The 23,533-nt window shown below is 40.4% G+C and overlaps 1 protein-coding gene across 1 annotated transcript in view; it reads left to right on the top strand.

The window, feature by feature from the left end:
• myo1g (myosin IG) overlaps positions 1-23,533 on the top strand; it is a 95,333-nt gene that overhangs the window by 26,168 nt on the left and 45,632 nt on the right. Inside the window, exons 12-16 of the mRNA XM_036565959.1 lie at positions 2,809-2,879; positions 9,795-9,869; positions 11,937-12,069; positions 17,812-17,978; positions 20,252-20,459. Of these exons, the coding sequence (XP_036421852.1) occupies positions 2,809-2,879; positions 9,795-9,869; positions 11,937-12,069; positions 17,812-17,978; positions 20,252-20,459 (654 nt within the window). The remainder of the gene's footprint in view (positions 1-2,808; positions 2,880-9,794; positions 9,870-11,936; positions 12,070-17,811; positions 17,979-20,251; positions 20,460-23,533) is intronic.

Here is a 23,533-nt window from a genome sequence, read left to right as displayed (position 1 = left end):
CATCACTGTAACAGGACAGAATCAGTCAGACGCTCGCGGTAAAATAATCAGAGGATTTTCCAAAGACGTGGTCAAAAAACAGGCATTGGTCAGAAGCAGGACAGATCAGATACACAAAGAGACAAACTTAACAAACGACAAAAATCCAGGCAAACAAGTCCAAAGAGAAAAGGCAAAAACAAAGTCAGAAAGAACAGAAATAAAGTCCAGTTAACAGTGAGACCATGTACAGGAAATAACGCTCAGCAGCTCCAGAACTAGAAGCAACACCTCCCAATGAACTAAACTAAAGCCTGGGCTTGGGCTACATTCACATTTCAAGCCTCATATCTCAAATCCGATCTCTCTGACACTGTGGTTCACACTCGTTTAGGTAAATGATTCAAATCTGTCGTTAATGTGGATGAACCGGCGTCCTGAAATGACCCGCATGAGCTCATCCTACTCAGTAACGTCACGTGAATGAATCATGTTCATCATCAGCACAAACTAACGAGCAGAACGAGCTTCGCTGAGAAGATAATTAACTCTGATCAGCTCTCAGCTTCATTATTAGAGCGAGACGAAGGAGGAAAAGGTGAGATGAGCTGCTTTTCCACCGTTTACAGGCTTTAACTTCTGTTCGGTGCTGTTGCCATGGTAACGCTGAATGATGGCGCAGTGGGTAAAAAGCACATGAATTCCGATCTGAGCGTCACATTAAGGTCGCATGGCTACGAATCAGATAGGAATCCGATCTAGGACTACATATGAAAGTGGCTCAGGTCAGATTTGAAAAGATCAGATTTGTGTCCACACAGCCCTGAAAACATCAGATCTGGGTTACATTAGGGCAAAAATCAGATTTGTGCCACTTCAACCTGGTAATGTGAACGTAGCCTAACAGATCACATGAAACAAGAAACAGTTGAAGCATATCAGTATTTAGGTGAAGCTGAACAACGACTGGTTGGTGGTGATGGTGCCTTAGTAACGTGATCTCCCAGGGAGTTCTGGGATTTGGTGTCCACAGAAGAATCATTTGTGGACTGAAGACACAAACTGATCCAGCTTTGAAAGCGTCCTTTTTTTTGCCATTTTTCTGTTGTACAGGTCTTCTGTGCAGCCGAACAGGGCCTGTTGTTGTATTTTGAGCTTAATAATGCAACACACATTTTCAATAGGAGACAGTTCTGCACTGCAGGCAGGCCAGTCTTGCACCCGCACCCTCTGATTACGCAGCTATGCTGCTGTAACACATGCAGAAAGTGGCTTGGGGTTAACATGTTGAAATAAGCATGGATGTCCCTGAAAAACACGTGTCTCAAAGGCAGCATATGTTTCTCCAAAATGTGTGGAGTGTTAATTTTGCTTTCACAGAAGTGCAAGTTACCCATTAACAAACCAAAGCAAGTTTAAGATGATTTTTTGAATGTTTCATAGTGTTCCTAGTCTTAAATTGCCCCATCCCACATTTTTGGAACATACAGCAGGCCTCAATTTAAGAATGAGTTTATATTAACAAAAAATAGTGGAGCTATTTATATTTATATATAGTGAAGCTGATAATAAAAAGCATTAAATATCTCATTGTTGTACTGTTTTGTTCAAATACAGGTCAAAGTAGATTTAAATATCACTACCTTCTGTTTTTATTTGCATTTTACCAACTGCCCCCAACTTTTTTGGAACTTGGTTTGTAGTGGCACAATGAAAGTTACCTTCACAGGGTTTAAAAGGCTACATCCATTAACACAGGTGTGTTTGCGTGCATCACTTTGTATTGGCTGCATTTTAGGGATGTGCTGAATGTTGTGGACAGATTTCCTCAATGGGCAGATCTTTGGCTGTCTGCTGTACTCCTGAATGTGTGGCCTCTTGGACAGAGCTGTCATGCATTTCTCATCCCACATTTTTCTTAGCCTGTTTTTTGGGCTGCTAAAACACTGCAATCTGGCACGAATAAGCTACACGAATAATGGACAAGCAGGGTATCACACTGTGTTTTACTGAAACTTAAAAACACAGGAGGTGCACAAGATTTTTTGGGGGGAGTTCTCACTGAGTCTGCCCTCATGCATACGACTGTGCCTGTACATGAATTTGCCACTCGGGGACAAATTTCTGATTGATATTTGGAGAATATTGTAATATTTAATGTTATTAATATTGTTATTAGTAATAAGCTGTGGCATTGCTGCTTGACCTGCTCTTTGTTATTGGGTGCTGCTGCAGTCAGTCGGCCTGGTCAGCAGGGAGCAGCATTTCCACAGTATTGCTGGTTAGAGTCAAGACATCACAGCCTAGCCTGGCGCTCAGAAGCTGTAAACCACAGAGTATTTACTGCAGCTGTGGAGATTCTTACTATCACTGCTGAATTAATCACGTCTGTCACTCTTAGTTTGAGAGGATACGGTCGGTGACTGACCATCTGAAGGCTCATTCGCTGGAACAGAATCACACCAACTTCTAGTTAAATGCTCTGCAGTGTTTCAGATCATTCACAATCAACACAGTTTCTCTGGCCACTTTATCAGAAACCCCTCTCTTGTAGCTCCACTTTGCTGGTTCAAGGCTGCACAGTTTGTGTTCTTCATCCTCTAGTCCTTCATCAGTGGTCAGTTTCTGACACAGAACTGCTCTTGTCTGGATATTTTGACTAGACAGCAGCTGTCCTGTGATCAGAAACTGACCGGTAATCAATGAGTAGAGAGGGCTGATAAACTGTGTAGCAACAGATGGACTGCAGTCTGTAACGTGTCTCATCTTTTTGTACTCTTGATGTTGTGACCACATTCAGTTGACCTCTCTTTAACTGTTCTCTCCCAGCTGAACCCGACTGACAAGAGCATGGAGTTCCACCGGCACTTCCGCATCCGACACTACGCTGGTGACGTCACGTGAGTTTAGAGTACTTTCTTCCAGCTCTGAAGATGTTGAAGGGGAAGTCCACTGATTTTCCAAACTTCCCGCACAGTTAAATTGCTGAGATGTAAACAAACTCATTCAGAGTGGTTTGATGTGAAGTGCTTCATTGAAGAGAATCTTTAGAGATTTCTTTGTCTACAGCACAAATATACCATTTTATTTACCATCCAAGACCACCAGTGAGCCTACACGTGTCTCATTAGGTTTATATATAATGTTGATGATAAAATGGTGTTAAATCTGAAAAAACTTTCTTTGCCACCATGAATGTGTATAAAAATACATCTTAGTCTAAATCTTCTCAAAACTATCATAAGACAGTGTCATCAGGCAGTGAATTCATAACCATTTCATGTAACATCTTTCTGTGATGGAGCTTTTAGAGGTGGACGTCTGGTTCCTATCACCACCACTGTGAACAATTCTGACTCTGTAAGTTTCTCTCGAACAGAGCGTTTCACACCAAACCACTCTGAACGACTCAGAATCATTTAATTATGCAGAAATGTTTAAAAATCAGTGGAATCCATCTTTAATTACGTTTTTATGTTTTTCATTTTTTGATACTTTCCAGCTGTCCTTTACACTGTCAACAGTTTTATATTTTCAATTTTTTTTTAATCTTATATTAACAAATCTTTTAAAGATTTTCCTTCTTCCTTTTTTCCTTACATATCATCGCTGCTGTAACAAAACCTTGCATCTCCAAAGTGGTAACAGTAAAACAGAAAGAAGAAAGTGTTAACCTTAATATACATTAATGTAAATAGTTTTTATTTCTACTTAATTTCCACTTAATTTCCACAAAAATTGATTTACTTCACTTTTTTGAGATCAAAAACTTTGACGTAGTCCGTAAACACTGTTAAAATTTCAAAGCATGCAGTAACGAAAACAGCCTGTTTCAAAATTTTTGGTACATAAAAACTCACAAACATCATAAGTGGTAATAAAAATGCAAGAATAATGCAGGATATGAGCTCTTTAATGAAGCACAACATCTTCTCATATTATATATTTTCCAAGAGATTAGAAGCTAAGCAGTGTCAGAGTGGTCCCAAATGGCACCCACTCTGCTGTATGACTCATCTGAATTGTGGTTAAGTGCTTGGCTTCACGTTTCCAGGCCCTCCAGCAGCTGTGGCTGGAATAATGGCCCTGTATTCCCTCAGCGTAAACTTCACATGTGCTAAAAACTCTCAGGAGAACTGGTTGGTACATAAGTGTTAACGGTAATCCCCCAGTCCACCTGCTGTGACAGCACACTGCTCTCAGAGAGACCCGCAGACCGAGATTATTATTAGTGTGGTGATCTTTTTCTTGCTTCTACAAACTGCGCACTGTTCACTTCTCAGTCCATGCGGTACATATATGGAAAATAAGCTGTAAAAACGGCCCATTTTGAGCAGATTTTTTAAAGAAAAATCATCATGGTTGATGCAATACAATACTGAGCCCGTGAAGGGACGTGGTGTATTTTTTTTTAGGTAAAAATCTGGTGCGCACCAGATACTATCAAGTGAGAACCCAATACTATCAAGTGAGCAACCAATACTATTAGGTGAGCCCCAGTTACTATGTGGTGAGCACGCAATACCATGTGTTGAGCTCCTGATACTATGTGGTGAGCACCCAATACTATCAGGTGAGCATCAGATAATATATAGTGAGTACACAGTACTATCAAGTGAGCACCAGTTACTGTGTGGTGAGTGTGCAATACTGTGTGGTTAGCACCTGATAATATGAGGTGAGCACCCAATACTATCAAGTGAGCACCAGATACTATGAGGTGAGCACCCGATACTAAATGAAAAAAAATTATATATGTATATATACTTATATAAAATGGCAACATGTGGCACAAGAACAAATAAAGCGACATAAAGATAATAAAGTAAGTTTATTTGTTCAGACTACCAGTTTCTCCCTTTCGTGATATATCGCTAAATGTAGGCTGCCTTTGCAAGACATAGTTAGCTATAAGTTATGTGAAAACTCCCAGCTGCTGAATGAGTTGATGAAACTGTCTGCTTTTCTCTGTCACTTGAACTTGAAGACATTTTGCCCGCTTGCTCATTTGTGTATATCTTTAATGCAAAAACATGCATTGCATAGAGAACAATGCAGACCTTCTAGCTAGCTAAGTTAGGCAGTCTACATTTAGCCATATATCTTTGAAAGGGACAAATTGGTAAATTATTATGGTTTTTTATAGCTGTCTGAACAAATAAACTTACCTTATCATCGTTACGTCGCTTTATTTGTTCTTTATTTAAGCAATAGAAGACGAGAGGGAGTGTGTTATCATGAAATAACATCACGGCTGTGATTTGGTCGCCGTAGATCATCACATATTTCGCGATAACACACTCCTTGAGCGTTCTATTGCTATTATACAACAGTTAAATAAATGAAGTAATAAATTAATAAACTGGGCCGTGAACGCGGCGTTTAATATGTTTTAATGTTCGCAGTTCCTTCACCAAATTATAGTTCCTCAACAAGCAGGTTGTTGCTACGTCAGAGTAACGAACTCCGCCCACACACTGCTCAGTCTGCTGTAAGCCTCGCCTTTTGAAGTACAGACTGAGCCATAAAACTGCCGCAATATCAAGTTTAGCTCAGTTCTGTCAGTTTTTGCCAGATCAGTATTAATGTTGTTTTGTTCCAGCCAGTCTGTAAAGCATCTTACAGCCCATTTAGTTTGGCGAATGGATTTGGGTTCATTTCTGGCTGATTCCAGGTTGTTTAGCTGTTCTTGTCACAGCTGCCGACTGAAAAGCTGCTCAGTGGTGATGACAGTTTGGGAATTTAGTGTCGTCTCATCTTCAGAGTCTGACCAAATCAACTGTCGGTCAAACGTGATCTTAAAAGTGTCCATTTTCTGTTTGTGGCAAAGTAAGAAGTAAAAACGTTCAAATGGCTTGAGCGTCTCCTACAGCAGTCTAAGTCATTGCTTAGCAACGGCGTCTCGGCGGAGTGATACAGTGTTGTTATGGCGAAATAACAGCACAGTTAGAACGCTTCTCAACCAATCAGCTTGCGTGGCCGGAACTATTTGTTGTATAAATATATATAAAGACTAAAGACTCGTGTAGGTTCACTGGTGGTTTTGACAGTAAATAAATTGTCTATATTTGTGTTGTAGTCATGGCGACCCCCGGTTCCTATCACCAAGATATCTGAACCTTCACATCAAACCACTCTAAATGACTTGTTTACATCTCAGTAACTAAGTTATGCAGAGAAACAAGTCTCAGATGTGCTGTATGAGGACAGCAGAACGCGTTTGAATACAAAGGCAGCAAAGTTGCTGCTGGTGCAGGAATTTTCTGTAACTCCGTAACTCAAGGGCGCTGTCCTAATTTAGGAGCTGGTGGGCCTTTTTTCCCTCACAGAGGAAGGAAGAGCAGAGAGAACGAAAATAGACGACACATTTTTCACCTCATTTTCTCCGCTGCTCTATTATGATGGCGATGACGGTGAGGGGAGCTGTGCTGAGACGTGTTTTATATCCTATGTGCTTGGCGTGCGGTTTGACCTGAACAGGGCCTTAAACTACATCAGTAAATCATGCTGTGGAGAGCTGCGCTGGGTATAAACACACAGTCGCTGGAGTCACTCAGATCATATAATTAGTAAATGGGTCAGATGTGCAGAGGAATCTGCCCCCTAAACACTAAATAACATTAAAGGCCGATTCAGAAGCCAAACCGCTCGTGCTGTGTTCACATGTTGGCTCTGAGAATCCCGGCGTTCCGTGCCTCAGAGCGGTACGCGACCATACCAACATGGAAAGGTTACCATGGTGACAGTGTTAGTGGCGAAAGCGGATGATGATCAGAGCTTTAGCAGTGTCAGTTCATTTGGGCTCCTGTTTGAAAGTGTTTGAGGATGTTGATGTGACCGTGTGACTGAAGGTCAACTCTGTCTGAGCTCCTCCACCTCTCTCCCTCTGTCTGTCTGTCTGTCTGTCTGTGTTGATGCTCGTCTCTTCCACTGTTTATTTCTATCTCTCTGTCTCTTCTTTCTCTGCCTCTTTTCTTTCTCTCTCTCCCTGCCCTCTCTCTCTCTCTCTTTGTAGTCTCTCTTTTTCCTCTCTCTCTCTCTTTACTCTGTCTCTACCCTCTCTCTCTATTCTCCCTGTCTCTTTCTTTGTAGTCTCTCTTTTTCCTCTCTCTCTCTCTTTACTCTGTCTCTACCCTCTCTCTCTATTCTCCCTGTCTCTTTCTTTGTAGTCTCTCTTTTTCTATCTCTCTCCACTCTCTCTCTCTCTCTCTCTCTCTTTCTCTATTCCCTCTCTCTATTCTCTTTTTTTACTCCCTATCTCTCTACTCTGTCTCTACTCTCTCTCTCTATATATTATCCCTTTCTCTCTTTGTAGTCTCTCTTTTTCCTCTCTCTCTCTACTCTCTATGTCTCTACTCTGTCTCTACTCGCTCTCTCTCTATTCACCATCTCTCTCTTTTCTCTTTTTGTAGTCTCTCTCTCTCTCTCTCTCTCTGTCTCTCTCTAAGTCAGGTCCCTGAGGGATCAGGGCTGTCGGAACTGAGTTGTCACCCCTCCTCCTGCCCCCCCACCATCACCTCCCTTCCGACTACACACACACTGTGATGTCCCTCAGGCTCTCCTGTGTGTGTGTGTGTGTGTGTGTGTGTGTGTGTGTGTGTGTGTGTGTGTGAAGGAGGTCTAAATTTACCCTCCCCTTGGCCGCCCCCTCAGTACCCCCCCACTCTGACCTACTTCATTACTTCACTCTCTCTCTCTCTTTCATCTCTCTCCCTCTTCTCTCTTCATGATGCACCTATTGTCTTCTGAAAGAATTCCCTTATTAGAGCAGCACTAATAGCAACAACATCAACAACCACAGTTACAATGAGGGTAACACTTCTTAAAGAATAAGTAATTGATTAAGTAATAGATAATGTGATTGATAAGTAATAAGTAATATACTTATTCATTACTGCTTACATGTGCTGTGTAGTGGTCGGGGTCAGTAGGGTCAATCAATGGTCAGATCATAGATCATAAAATTTTCCCACTGCACGTATTGGTGTTTATAGCGTGGTTTGAAGTTTCTGTCAAGTTTCTACTGAGACATTAAAGCATCTGAGTTTTATTCACCTTCTCCTCTAATCAGGAACAGCAGAGAGCTGATCAGATCTGTGTGATGAGTGCTTGTGCTGCTTGTTTGTTCATTTGTTGTTGTTGTTGATGAAGCATGTGGATCATTTACATGCCATTATTGATTTGAATGTATGCCAGTGACACAAATGTGAACCATTGACCATCAGAAAGATCAGATTCTTTTAAAAAATCGGGAGTAATAAGATTAAATGTAGTAGAACAAGTAATAGAAGCTCATATCCCTCAAATTAGCATCAGACTGCACATCTAAATCATCTCACACTAGTCTAAACCTGCTATTAAGTAATCTCTAATAGACTTGATTGTGTGGTTTCTGATCCTGTATGGTACACTGTTATCTATAAACATGAAATATTAATCTCACTTACCTCCACTGGACATGACTTAAGGAGAATGCTACAGAGTCAGAACTGTTCACAATGGTGGTGATAGGAACCAGATGTCCACCTCTAAAAGCTCTATATGGAAACCTTTCTATTTATATCTATATATGTTTATATCTATCTATATAAAATCTATTTCACTCTGTTTGAAGTGATTATGTTCTTTAGTGTGTGTGTTGTTGTTCCCTGTGTCCTGATCATCGCTGGTCTCCCCTGATTCCAGCCACACACACACACACACACACACACACAATCCCAGCCATGTGCCCATTCACGTGTGTGTGTGAGTGAGCTGTGTGGTTGGGTGGATGTGTGTGAGCGAGAGAACAAGTAAGAAGGTGAAGTGGCTAAAAAAATGTGTCTTTGAATAAAGGTCGCCTGTACACCGGTCGTATGCAAAAGTTTGTGCGCCCTTGGTCAAATGATGTTTTTTTTTTTATTATTTTTCAAAGTGAAAATGAGTTAACACACTTAAATATGACAAATTTTACATACAACATATTGTAAAAAACTAAAACTTTTATATAAAATGTGCTTTAAATTTTGCATAGATTGCATTTTATGTCATTTTTTTCCTCAATTTGTTAAATTCAACAGATCAGATTAAAAGCGTAAAAAACCTTGAGAAAAACAAGCCAATCGAGCTCTAGTGTGCCTTATATTGAAAATGATACCTCCTCTGTGGTGGTCCAGAGGGGGTCCTGATCATTGATAACCAGGGTAAGGGTGGGTTAAAATATTATACATAGAAACAGACAGACTACAGTCTACAACGTGCATCTATATGGTAAGTGGAGCTGATAGAATGGACAGAGTGTAGATACAAGGTTGGTGTTTCTAATAAAGTGGCCAGCGAGTGTATGTGTGTGTGTGTGTGAATGAGCAAATGTGTGTGTTGTAGTGTCAGAGCACATCTGTGATTAATCTCACACACAGGTTCAACACTTTACCTGACCAGCACGATCCCTCCGTCCAGCCTGAGTGAGCAGCGCTTGTTTGTTTGTTTTTCTTTCCTTTCACTGCTTGTTTGATCTGAGTTTGTTTTCACATCCACACAAATTGACAAAGTGCACTTACGTAATTGTGTTTTGGGCTAATTTGATTAGCGCGTGCTAATACGTCGAAGTGGTGAGAGCGGTTGATTAATACGCACTTTAAGCTCCAATCAGTGTGAAACACTGCATTAGTGCAGTCGTACCTGTCCACAGTGACTCACTCTGACCTGCTCAGGCTGACTCACAGTTCAGGCCCTGTTTCAGAGCCTCAGCTCTTCCCCGTCTCTGACTCACTCCGCTGATCTATGACTTGCTCTCTTTGTGTCGAGACCAATCAATTTCCCCCTCTCTTTCTCAGGTATTCAGTGGAAGGCTTTCTTGACAAGAACAAGGACCCGCTTTTCCAGGATTTCAAACGGCTGATGTATAACAGGTAGAGCTGGAGAGGCTTTTTCATGTTTCTTGTCGTCCTCGTCTGTCATATTTTGTAAAATGTCTGAGTGAACATGCAAACGAAAGGGCTGTTCAGATGCCTCGCACTTCAAAAGAGGCAAGATGTGCTTCGTAGGGGGCGGGTTCACGCATTTCATTGACAAGGAGGTCAAGAAGTTAAAGAGAATATTAAAGACCAGTAAGAGAGAGGAAGCTGATATACGCAGTCTCCTCCACAATTATCGGCACCCCTGGTAAAGATGAGTAAAAAGGGGTTATGAAAATTTCATCTTTTGGTGAGTTAGCTTAATCTCACACTGAGAAACTGAGGAAAAAAACAACCTTTAATGGAAGTAAATTCATTCTGAGATAAAAAGATCCCTCATCAAAGATTAATTAATTATTTTGAACAAAACCATAAACCATAAAACTAAGTTGGGTTAGAAAAAAAAATTAAATAGAAAAAAACAAAAATATTAAGACAATAATAGTAATGATAAAATAGTAGAAGGATAAAAATATATCAAATACATGCAACCAATAATAATAAAAGTTTGCATTATTTCAGGGAGACAGGCCTACATACACGTTATGGACAAAAATATTGGAAGACTTAATCATTGAATTCAGGTGTTTCATTCAGTCCCTTTTCTGCAGGTGTATAAAATCAAGCACCTGGTCAAGCAGCCTGCCTTTACACACATTAGTGAAAGAATGGGTCATTCTGTGGGTCACTTCTTCACTGAATCTGAGTGCGGTGCTGTAATAGGATGCCACCGTTGCAAGAAGTCAGTTTGCAAAATGTCGTCCCTCCTAGATATTCTACGATCAACTGTGAGTGGCATTATTGAACAGTAGAAGCATTTAGGAACCACAGCAACTCAGCCATGAAGTGTCAGATCATGTAAAGTTACAGAGCGGGTTGCCGAGTGCTGAGGACCATAGTGCATAAAAGTCACCAACACTCTGCTGATCAATAACTGCAGAATCCAAACCTCCTCTGGCATCAACATCAGCACAAAAACTGTGCATTGGGAGCTTCGTGGCAGGGTTTCCATGGCCGAGCAGCTGCATTAAAGCCTTACATCACCAAACACAATGCCAAGCGTGGGATGGAGTGGTGTAAAACACGACGCCACTGGACTCTGGAGCAGCGGAAATGTATTGTGTGGAGTGACGAATCACACTTCTCTATCTGTCAGTCTGATGGATGAGTCTGGGTTTGGTAAATGCCAGGAGAATGTTACCTGCCTGACTGCACTGTGCCAGCTGTAAAGTTTGGTGGAGGAGGGATGATGATATGAGGTTGTTTTTCAGGGGTTGGCTGAGGCCCCTTAGTTCCAGTGAAGGGGAATCTTAATGCTTCAGCACCAAGACAATTTGGACAATTCTATGCTTTCAACTTTGTGGGAACAGTTTGTGGAGGAACCTTTCCTGTTCCAGCATGACTGAGCCCCAGTGCACAAAGCAGCTCCATAAAGTCATGGCTGGGTGAGTTTGGTGTGGAAGAACTTGACTGGCCCTCACAGAACCCTTCCATTAAACACCAGACATTTTCTGAGCTCTCAGTTGAGGCCAACTATGGCATCACTGGTCTTTGGACAAGTGCTCAAATGGTTAAGGCAAAAATTATGTTGAAAAAAAATTTGGTCGGGGGCAAATTTAAGTGTTTCTAACTTTGAGTTGTTCTGACTACATTTTTTTGTGTTTCTGGTACTAAAGCAGTTGGTTTTGGACTCACTAAAATTGATATTTTCAACCAATATTTTTTCAAATTCCTAATTTATCTAACAAAACATGCTACATAGGTCAATGTGAGTTGGATTTTTTACAGTGCATAGAAATATAAATCTTGCTCAAATAGTTCTAACATTATTCATCAATCAACAAAGTGTGTCAGGTTGTGCCCCCTGCATTTCATATCTACAAACAGGCTTGATATTTTGAAGCCTAATCTGATGATTGTCCATTTTTAAAGATAATAGTATCCACTACTAATGAAACTTGTATTGATTTTTTTACCCTGTTTTGAGCTCCTCTTGTCATTGCCTGTCATTTTCCTCTGCAGTTCGGACCCGGTGCTGAAGGAAATGTGGCCTGATGGTAAGCTGAGCATCACAGAGGTGACCAAGCGACCACTGACTGCTGCTACACTCTTCAAGAACTCCATCATTGCCCTCGTGGAGAAACTCGCCTGCAAGGTAAGGGCTGACCAGACGAACTCTTACCAATCTGACTCGTGTTCAGTGAAATTGTTCTCCATGCTTTTAGATGTAGCTTTTTATAATGTGTCCAAAAGTTTGTAGACACCTGCTCATCCAGTGTTTCAAGGGTGTTAATAGGGTCCTTCTTTGCTTCATCTACTCTTCTGGGAAGGTTATACACTACATGTTGGAACATTGCTCTGAGGATTTGATTGCATTCAGCCACAAGAGCATTAGTGAGGTCAGGTACTGATGTTTTGGATCGCTCCAACTCATCCCAACGGGAGCTCCATCACTCCGGAGAACACAGTTCCACTCCTCCACAGCCCAATGCTGGGAGGCTTTATACCCCTCTAGCTCACACTTGGCATTAGCCATGGTGACCTTATGCTCATGTGAGGCTGCTCCGGAGCAGTTTGACTAACAGACAGTGTCTGATGCAGCAGACACACATTTACCCCTGTTGTTTTTCCCCATACTTTAGAGAGGTGACCCAGATTATCACTTCATTTTCACTCAGAGACCTCATAATATCTCTGGGACATTGCGTTAAAGTTCTGGTGCTGGAGCTCATTTGCACCCAGTGTGGAGGGAAATATAAGTCAGATGGGCTGGAGAAGGTGTCTTGAGGGAATCTGCAGTCCTGGAGACAAAGACTAAGCTGCAGCTGTGTCCAAAATAGTGTAGTTCTATTGTACATAGTAGCCCTCACTGGAAAAAGTGTGGCCTCCAGCTCTGGATTTACTGGACATCATTTTCACATGAGGAACATTTACGTCACCAGTCATGCATTTATTCCCCTACTTACAGAAGGGTCTTGTTTTTAGCCTGCTCTAGAACTCATGATAGCTATAGATTAAAAAAACATTCATGTTTGAGTCACACATCCTCTGCAGAGAACACACTCCTATACATTTTAGTAGACAATTACTGTTTATTTGTTGAATTTAACATACTGGGGGGAAAAACATAAAATATGGTGCAAAGGTTTTGAGATTATATATATATATATATAAATCTCTCTCTCTCTCTCTCTCTCTCTCACTGTCTGTCTTTGTCTCTCTCTCGCTTTGCTGCCTCTTTCACTCTTTTCTCTGTATAAATGTGTTCACTAGGACTGTTGACATATCAAATTGATTAAGTTCAGTTCAGTTCGTGTCTCCATTTCTGATGTTTTTAAGTTTTTGAGATTATTTGAAAAATGCCTGTTGCCCTTTACATTATATGTAAATTTCATGATGAACTGAACAAAAGAAATGACCCAAAATTACTTGGAAAACTGTCTGGTTCCATTGACTTACATTAAAAGAAATATGTTTTTTCCTTCTCCTGTAAAGTTACTGTTTTGCAGATGCTTGTTATATTTTATATATAACATTATTGGTTACATATATATACTCATTACTGGTTACACATTAGACTGTGTGGTTTCATGCTGTGCTGATCACGATAGTCTCAATATGAAAATAAAAACACTTTTGCGCCGATTGGGCTGGCGTTTTCAGCTCATTCAGAACATTCAGTGCTTTGACACTGTACAGACTCTGTGTTTATTCTGTGTGGACAGTAATCTGAACGTGTGCGCTGTATGTCTGCAGACCGGACGGGTCAGGTAATCTCTACAGCAGCGCTCTGAGGAATATAATCTCTAATGGTTGGAGTCTGATTGGATCAGTCTGATTATTTTGAGAGAGAGAGAGAGAGAGAGAGAGAGAGACAGAGAGAGAGAGCGGAGGGGAGAAAGAAGAGAGGGAGAGAGAGAGAGAAGAGAAGGAGGGAGTGTGAGGAAAGAAAAAGTGAAAAAAAGAGTGTGAGAGCAGGAGTGTAGAGGAAAGAGAGAGAGGGAAGAGTGAGAGAGAGGGAGGGAGAGAAGAGGAAAAGAGAGAGAGAGAAGCGGACAGATGATTGATATATATAGCCTATGTATATATGATATACAGAGAGATGAAGAAAGAAAAGTCAAGGAAAGAGATTGAAGAGAGAGAGAGAGGGAGAAAGATCCTCTGTCTCATGCAGGGTTATGTCTCTCTCTCTCTCTCTCTCTCTCTCTCTCTCTCTCTCTCTCACTCTCTCTCACTCTCTATCTCTCTCTCTCTCTCTCTCTGAGAGTGTGATATGTCTGATGTTATGTGGGATGAGCTGTGTGTGTGTGTTTCAGCAGACTTACACGTGCAAGTGTGTGTGTGTGTGTGTGTGTGTGTACTGGGGACACAGCCGGCCGTGTCATGTTTTTTAGGTCACAGTTTAGGACTGCCTGCTCTCTTTCAGGTCCTGTGGGGACACCTGTCCTGAATCTGACCGGCCTGTTCACTTTTCCGCTCTCTCTCTCTCTCTCTCTCTCTCTCTCTCTCTCTCTCTCTCTCTCTCCCTGTTCTCTCTTTTTCTCTCTCTTTCTCTCTCTCTCTCTCTGTCTCTTTGATATTTCCGCCTCTTCTCTTGCTTTCTCTGTCTCACTCTGTCTTTGTCTCTCTCTCTCACTTTTTCCTTTCTCTGCACCTCTCTCACTCGTTTTCTCTGTATAAATGTGTTCACTGGGAATGTTGCAATTCAGTTGCTACTGCAGCTTCCACATCGAATTGAATTGAATCATATCAAATTGATTTAGTTTACTTTATTTCACTTCTCATTTATTTCAGTTCACTTCTATTCGGTTCAGTTCACTTCATTTCAATTCAATTCAGTTCAGTTAAATTCATTTCACTTCACTTAAACTCAAATTCACTTCAGTTCAATTTAGTTCCGTTAAATTAATTTCACTTCACTTAATTTCACTTCAGTTCAGTTCACCTCAATTCAATTCAATTTAGTTCAATTCAGTTCAGTTCTGTTCATTTCAGTTAAATTAATTTCACTTTATTTCATTTCACTTCACTTGAATTCAGTTCGGTTCAAATCAGTTTAATCCAGTCCAGTTCAGTTCAGTTCAGTCCAGGTCTGTTCAATTCAATTTAATTCGATTCACTTCAGTTCAATTCAATTCAATTCAATTTAGTTCAATTCAGTTCAGTTCTGTTCATTTCAGTTAAATTAATTTCACTTTATTTCATTTCACTTCACTTGAATTCAGTTCAGTTCAAATCAGTTTAATCCAGTCCAGTTCAGTTCAGTTCAGTTCAGTCCAGGTCTGTTCAATTCAATTCAATTCAATTCACTTCAGTTCAATTCCATTCAATTCAATTAAAATCAATTCAGTTCAATTCAATTTAGTTCAGTTCAGTTCAGTTCAGTTCAATATCCTCATTTTAATAAGCGTCATCATTAAAGGCTTAAAAATATACATTTAATGCACAAAAATATGATTATTTACTGACACTGTGGAGCCACAGAACATAAAATAGTCTGAAGAGTTTACAAATTAGGCTAGAGTAGACAGAAAAATTTGATTTTAAAAAATAGGCCCTTTGCCACTTAGTTTAATTTTTTGTTTCACAAGCCTATCTGCATGCAAGATTGAAATATGAAATCACAAAATCAAAAGCAAAGAAACAAACAAAACAAATGGAATAGAAATGTTTCCTTACTAGTCACCATGCGACCATTGCGGTGATTGTTGTAGCCGTAGTGACCGCTTGTCTCTCAGATTACATGAGCTTTGTGCTGAAGAGGAGCTGTGCTTTAGTTTATTCTGATCTATATTTGATTGTCTCTGCGTGTTTTAAGAGATTGTGAGTTCTGTGTAGCTTTTCTGGCTCAATGGTTAAAGACAGAGCATCAGGGTCTCCTCTGACAGGCAAACGCACCCAAACAAACTGCTGATGGAGAGAGAGAGAGACATGCAGAGAGGCTGTGGGAGGTCACTGGGTGAAACGAGGGGACGGTTCGCTCTCATTACGGGTTGAACCCCCTCTGTTCTAGGAAGCCCAGTGACGCAGGCCGTGTAACAGACAGTTCACAGAGTTCTTCCACTCATCAGTTCACTTCAGTTTCATATCACGCTGTCTACAACATCTAAAAGCAGCATGTTCTAGAAGTGCGGATGTGGCCCCCAATGAGCATCTCTGAGAGAGACAGTCAGGAAAATCTTGCTTAGACTATGAGGAGGAACATGAGGAGGAGCCGAGACTCAAAAGGAGAAACTCTCTAATGCCAGACATACACTGTGCAATTTAAGCCCATTTTTAAGCCCAGTTTGGTCGGAGCCGACTGAATCTCATGATCGGGCCTGATTTCACCTTCGTTGGCCGTCGTTTGCTGTGCAGTATGAGAAACAGTGCCCGATTAACTGCCCAAATGATCTCCGATCGAGCAGTCGGACGATCGGATGGATTTCTGACATGTCAGAAATTTTGCACACTTGTCTCACAGTCTGAGTAGCCTCACGAACCGATTTCTCAAAGTTGCACCCAAAACCACACACAGTCACAACCACCTGTCCTACACGGAGGCAAAACAAGTCCACATTTGTGGCACCAGCGTCCGTATATGCTGACTTTGCTCCATTTGACTGGGTTGAATTGCGAGGCATAAATAAATATGGTGATTTTTCTGTCTTCGTAGAGCTGCCTGTAGACCGCCTGCTCTTCAGCTTCAGCACACAGTGTGGCACAAGTTAGCAGAGCTGTTGTCGCAGTTTGTCAATGAATCTGGCTTTTACACCAAAATAGTGCCCTGTTTGTCCAGTATGGAACTGTGCACACATGGCTGAATCTCAGAAGGCTGTTTATTAAACATGTGATGCACTTTATGAGTGCAGGAACAAATTTTAATATGTGGTGCACTATGTAGGGAGCAGGGAGATTTGAGATTCAGCCAATGTTTTTGCTCGGGACTCGGAGGCGCAGCATGTTGTTTTGAATGAAACAGTATTAGGGCTGCATTTCATGTGCAGTGTGAGCACCTGTGTCACGTCATGTCAGTCGGACCGAGTGTTTTCATACAGTGTGAGTATATAAATCGCAGACTTTGGCCGTATAGGATGGGCGATTCAAACGTACAGTGTGAGTCACCAAAGAACAAGATTTCTAAAATCACACAGTGTCTGTCTGGCTTAAAAGCATGAAGAAGAACCACTGAGACAAGACTCAATAGAAAAACTCCCTAAGAACATGAGGAAAAACCCCTGAGAGGAACCAAGACTCAAAAAAAGAAACTTTCTAAGAATTTGATAAAAATGGCATTACAGTAACAAGTTATATTTTCAATATTTCACTCGGTATTTAGGGGAAGTGTTTAGAATAAGGTGTCCTATGACTAGTTTGCTTCAGTTTGAAAGTGTGACAGAAAACTGGGATTTTTAATCAATCAGGAAAAATACACATATATAATATATTTGTTCTTTTTTTTACTGCTATATTAGAAAATCCAGTTTTCTCTCACTTCAGAGTAACTAGCACATTTGTTTAGAAAGTAGTGATGTGAAACATAGAACGTTTTACTTTTAAATGTAGTCAAGTGGAAGTCAAAGTCTCAAAAAATACTTTAGTATTTAAAAAGTACTTTAGTAAATATACTCAAAAAGGTAAATAAAGCTACACTACGTAAGATTTTTTGTTAAAATTGAACGAAGTAGTATTACTAAGTCGAATATAAACATTTTTTCTGACCACGTCATACATCACAAAAACTCAGAAAGGAGGTCCAGCTCGATTTTTAGGTCTCAAATGTAAAATCAACATTACACTGATGAAGATATGATGACAGTAGCAGATAATTCACTCACATCGTGAATAAAAAACACAAATAAAGATCATTGTTATCATTATTCTGTTTTATTTTTATGACATGCTGTGTGTTTTGCAGGAGCCATACTATGTGCGGTGTGTAAAGCCCAACGAGGTGAAGTCCCCCATGCTGTTCGATGACGCACGCTGTAGACACCAGGTGGCATACCTAGGCCTGCTGGAGAACGTCCGGGTGCGCAGAGCTGGCTTTGCCTACAGACAACCCTACGAACGCTTCCTGCAGAGGTCAGAAGGTCACACACTCCTCCACTTACACACCAAGCAATCCAGAATACAATCTGGGTTCAATCAAGTTGGGTTAACGTTGATGGATTTCACTTTTTTAATAATTGATCCAAAACTGTTCAACCTTATGGAACCGAGTGTCTTGCCAACAGTCCATTTTGAGAATTTGCAGATGTTCCCTTAACTGGTTTGAATCTGCAGCCAGAAGACATACAGCGCACTCATGGCCATGAACTGGCACATAGAATTGGATCTTTCTGTGTACTACTGTGTTTCCTATCACTGCATAAAAGATGCAGGAGTCTTCTTTTATTATCGGAGTGCAGTTTATATTGGTAAATAGAAGAGGAGAAGAAGAGCAGATAAAACATCAGGAATAGCCACATTTTTGCACTAAAAAAAGAGTTCAAATAAAATAAAAAGTAAACAGTAAAAAAAGTAAATAAAAAGTAAAAAAGTAAATATAAAGTAAAGTTTTCTCTTTCACCCTTAATGTCGTCGATCAGCCGAAACATGTTTGGTCTGAAGTTTGCTTTTTTAGTTTTGCACTGGAGCTACGAAGCTAATGTAGCTAACAAGTAATGGGAGCTCATGTACACCAGTTAGCATCAAACGGCTTGTCTGAATCATCCCACACTTGCCTCATATCCTGTTGTTAGTTAGTTGATAAGTAACCTCTAATAGACTCTAATAGATTATGTGGCTGCTGACACTAAATGAATTCAACCGGTTTTCAGAAGAAACGGGTGATGAAAATCGAGCCAACCCGCCTTTGGCTTTTTAAATGTCAGTGTTAAATGAGTATCTAGTGTTTAACGAGGTGGATGTATCAGAGTTATTATGGTTAACTAAAACTATTACTAAAATCAAAACAAGCAGTGAAAAATATGCTTGTTAACTGTAATAAAAATAAAAACTACAGTTTTCAGAAAAACACAAAGACTAAATGGAAACTATAATGTCCACTGCAAAACTAACTAAAATGAAATAAAATTGCTGAGAAAAAAAAGTTAGGTTCAATTTTTTTCCAGTGTGTGAATGAAAGTTAGGAGTGGATTATTTCTGTGTTCGGCTGTTTTTAAGGAAAGCTGGAGCCGAGCTGAGCTCAGCCGACTGCTGTGTTGTTTTTATTCTACACTTATCAGATTCATCATAATGCTAAAAACTAAAACTGAAATAAAAACTAAACTAAAACTATTAAAGCACCCTTAAAACTAACTGAAATGGAACTGAATCAGAAACCAAGATGAAAAACTAAATAAAAAGAAAAAACTAAACTAAAAACTAAAATTCCACATAATAACCCTGGGCTGTATTGGTTAGTAATGCTGGGTAGTGTAACCCAAATACACAAATGAGTCCAGTCTGGACTGTTACTGCGATGATGCTGCGTTTCGCTCCAGAATTTTGTGAAACGCACTTTATTTTAGGAACATGAACAATTTTGAGATTTACATTAATGGTGTTAAAGTTCTGGATGAAATCGGCACAAAGCAAAATTAACTGCTACCAGAAACAGATTTTTTACTGTCCTTTCTATGGAAGCCCTTTGTTTTATCAAGATTTCAGTTTATTTGTATCATCACTGCACAATGAGTGTTATTTTCTTGAGATCATATTTATGGCATTATCATGACATAACAATATCTTGATATTGTTATCTCGATCAAACAATGTTCGTTTTGTGGTGATGATATAAACAATTCAAGATCGCAAGCAAACATTTGCTTTGTCATGATAATGACAAATATCACGAGATCTCGAGAAAACAAATGTAAATAACTTGTTATTATGGACAAACCATGTAAATGCTTCTGTACAAGTGAACTGACCTTTTTTAAATAATTATTGTTATGGAAAATGGGGCAAGTTCTTATAAATGATTACTTTTGAAATATCAGTTTGTCACCTGACACTGATTACCAAATGCTGACACCAATGTAGTTTGGAGATCATTGTTGGTTTTGCATGGATTTACCTGTGTATAAAAATGGAGGGAGTTCTTGTAAGCTCCTCTTGTTGTTAGCTCTATTAGCCTCATAGCTCCACTGAAAAAAACTAAATAAGAAACTTCAGATGCTGAACATTTTCACTGATTGACTACTTGTGGACTGAAAGGAAAATGGTCTAAAATTGAATTCCTGCCAAACTATTCCGGAAAATGCAGGCTGTTTTTTCTTCTGCTGCTGTTAGTTAGCTTTGCAAGATTAGCATGCCCTGAATTAGCCACAGTACTTTTGGTTATCCTTCCTTTCGCCGTCTCCCTCGTACAGGTACAAGATGACGTGTGAGTACACCTGGCCCAATCACCTGATGAGCAGTGACCGAGAGGCCGTGGAGGCCATCGTTGTCCAGCACGGCTTTGAGGGGGACGTAGCATACGGACACACGAAGCTGTTTGTGCGAACGCCGCGCTCGCTGTTCACTCTGGAGCAGGAGAGAGCCGCACTCATCCCCATCCTCGTCCTCTTCCTGCAGAAGGTGACGGACGCTCTTTTTTCCTCTGTCTGTCTCTTCCTCTCTCTTTAACTCTCCATGTTATTCTTTCTCATTTCCAGTTTTTCTGCCCTCAGGGGGGTTTCCGGCATTTCTCTCAGGAGCCGTCACTGTCCTTTTTCTTCGTTCTGTCTCTTGCTTTCTTGTCATTTCAGTCAGTTGGTTCTCTCTGGGTGCCCTCCCTAAATCAAGCCTGGCTGATTTACATTCACTTTGTGTCTTCAGAAGTAGATCTGAGGGTACTTATACGCTCATCGGCAAAAAACATAGTTGCACCCAGAAGGAAGTGTCGGATTGCAATGCTATTCGGAAGGAAGATAAAGGTTACCAGGAACAATAAATGATTCTGTGATAATCCATCCCATGCAGCCTGAATATTCTCACGCAGTTCCTGCAGATTTTGCAGTAGGGGTCATGTGTTGATAGCACGTCCAGTAGCATTCCACACATTTTTAATCTGGGATGGGTCTGGCAATGCGACTGGCCATGGCATAGTCTCTATGTCTTCAAGACAAGCTCTTGAGACGGCAGCAGTTTGCAGACGAACATCGTCCTGTTGGAATAATGCATGCGCTCGGAAAAGGTAGGGCCACTGGTTGCAGGACGTAACTTTAGGATGTCAAAGTGCCTGTAATGAACACCAAAGACCACCGGTCTGCATGCATGTAGTCCTGCGTCGTGCAGCCGTCTGCCAATGGTGCTGGCACTAAGAGGATGACTCAGGGAGGGCATCACTGCATGCTGAATGGCTGGTGGGTCACTCCATGCGTGTCGGACAATCCGTTGGTTTGTGTAGGTCTCCCAGATCCTTCATGTCGCTGGTGCATCCTTCTTCTCGCCACTGCCACCAACCGTGTTATGGTAATATCCGCATGAACCGGTATGGCCCACAATACGTTGATAAGACCATCCCGCTTCTCGGGGCCGTACGATGCGACCCCTCTTGAACTCTTCCAACTGCTCGAATTGCTTTCGAACTGTTCTTCGAGGCAGACGCTGTCGGATGCTACCAACACTATCGAGTCAGAAAGGAAAACGCGCAACGGGACAAACCTATATAGTCAGTCAGGTACAGCGATAAGGCCGTCCTTGCTTACGCCACGCCACATGCACGGCCGAGCGTGAACCTTAAATCATTCGCATGTCTCACAATGTCAAACCTACCCACCAAGTTTCATTCCTGTTGGTTGATTCCTTCTGGGTGCAACTATGTTTTTTGACGATGACTGTATGTAATTATGCTACTTTTTCAGGGCCTTTGCTTGTTTCTGCTGGACCTCCTGAACCCATTTCAGCAACCTCTACTGACCAAATTGTCCAACTTTTTAGTTAAACTGCAGACTTAGTAATCTGCAGAGACTTATTAAACTGCAGAGCTATTAATCTTAAGACATATTATTCATTAACCACTGTAAATTACCCAATAACTACTATAAGTTGACCAGCTCAGCCAATGAGTGCATTATTTCATAGCTACTTGTAGGTTGGACAAGCTTTACAGGCCAATCAAATGATATTTATTTTGTATGTATGTGATAGTGTCATTTTTTTTGTTATGTAATCAAGCTAACGTTAGCACGGTGGCTAATCCATAGACATTTACAACCTGTCTAGTTTAGGTTAGCTTCAACGTTAGCTTCAATGTAGCATTTTAAACTGGAAACTCAACATTGTGTGCTTTGATTTCTCAATAGATTCAATGGGAATGTTGCTAGTGTTATGTAGCTTGTCCAATCTAGCAACAGTAGCAACCAGAGTCTGGGACTTGAGTCAGTGACTCTGACTCACTCAGAAATGACTTGCGAATCAGAGTCGAAATTTTTAAAATTGTGAAATTGAGCTGATTCAGTCTGCCAACCTCAATGCGGTAAATGAATAAATCCCTCTGTTTATATCCTTGCACGTGACTTTGCGTGTCAGTTTTGCTACAATTATGTGCAGATCACCATTACATGCTGTTCACCTGCAGCTCACAGTGGCGTCAGGTTCAATACGAATCAAATAACAAGCCTTTCATCAAAGACAAACCTTCAGTCTGATGGACAGATTGCCGAGGTAAATGCAGTAAATGCAGTGGTTTAAGGAAAGAGACGACACAGTTTGAAACAGTTGGCTAGCATTTTCAGATAGCAGGTATGCTAGGTAGTGCACTAGCTATTGTGGCGGCGCCACTGGACTTAAGGTTTGGGCCAATTGGGAGAACAAAAAGGAGCACGTACATGACTCCTAAGATGCTCTTCGCCTCTCTGCAATGTGGCTTAGTTAAGTTTAATGTGTTAAATGTTGTTGTTTGTGATGTTGAGATGTGTGAATGTGTTGGTTGTTGTTAATCGTGTACTTTTCAGCTTAATTAGCGTGTCTGAAGAGTTCACCCTTTTTAGGTAGTGTTTTTTGGTGGGTGAACCCCCCCCCCCAGAGAGTTCCGCTCTGTGCCCAATGATTCAATTAAGAGCATCTTCAGCATCTAATTTGAGCTTTTCAGTAACCACTTATTACGTATTCAGTATTCATTGTCTGCTATGTGTTATTCAGTAAATGCTATGAATTATTTGCTATTTGATAAATAATTTTGAATTAGGAATTATGATTTATTCAGTATCCACTATAAAGTATTCAGTATCTACTGTGAATTATTCAGTACTTACTAGGAATTATTTAGTACCCACTATAAAGTATTCAGTATCTACTGTGAATTATTCTGTATCTACTATGAATTATTCCATATCTACTCTGAATTATTCAGTATCTACTATGAATTATTCAGTATCTACTATGAATTATTCCACATCTACTATAAATTATTCAGTATCTACCCTGAATTACTCTGTATGTACTCTGAATTCTTCAGTATTTACTATGAATTATTCAGTATCTACTATGAATTATTCAGTATCTACTCTGAATTACTCCGCATGTACTCTGAATTTTTCAGTATTTACTATGAATTATTCAGTATCTACTATGAATTATTCAGTATCTACTCTGAATTATTCAGTATCTACTATTCTATACCTACTGTGTATTATTCAGTATGAATTATATGAATTATGTAGAATGTA

Source organism: Colossoma macropomum, unplaced genomic scaffold, assembly GCF_904425465.1.
Source record: "Colossoma macropomum unplaced genomic scaffold, Colossoma_macropomum, whole genome shotgun sequence".
Classification (NCBI taxonomy): domain Eukaryota; kingdom Metazoa; phylum Chordata; class Actinopteri; order Characiformes; family Serrasalmidae; genus Colossoma; species Colossoma macropomum.
The sequence above is the reverse complement of the archived record's forward strand: the minus strand, read 5'-3'. Positions and strand labels throughout refer to the sequence as shown.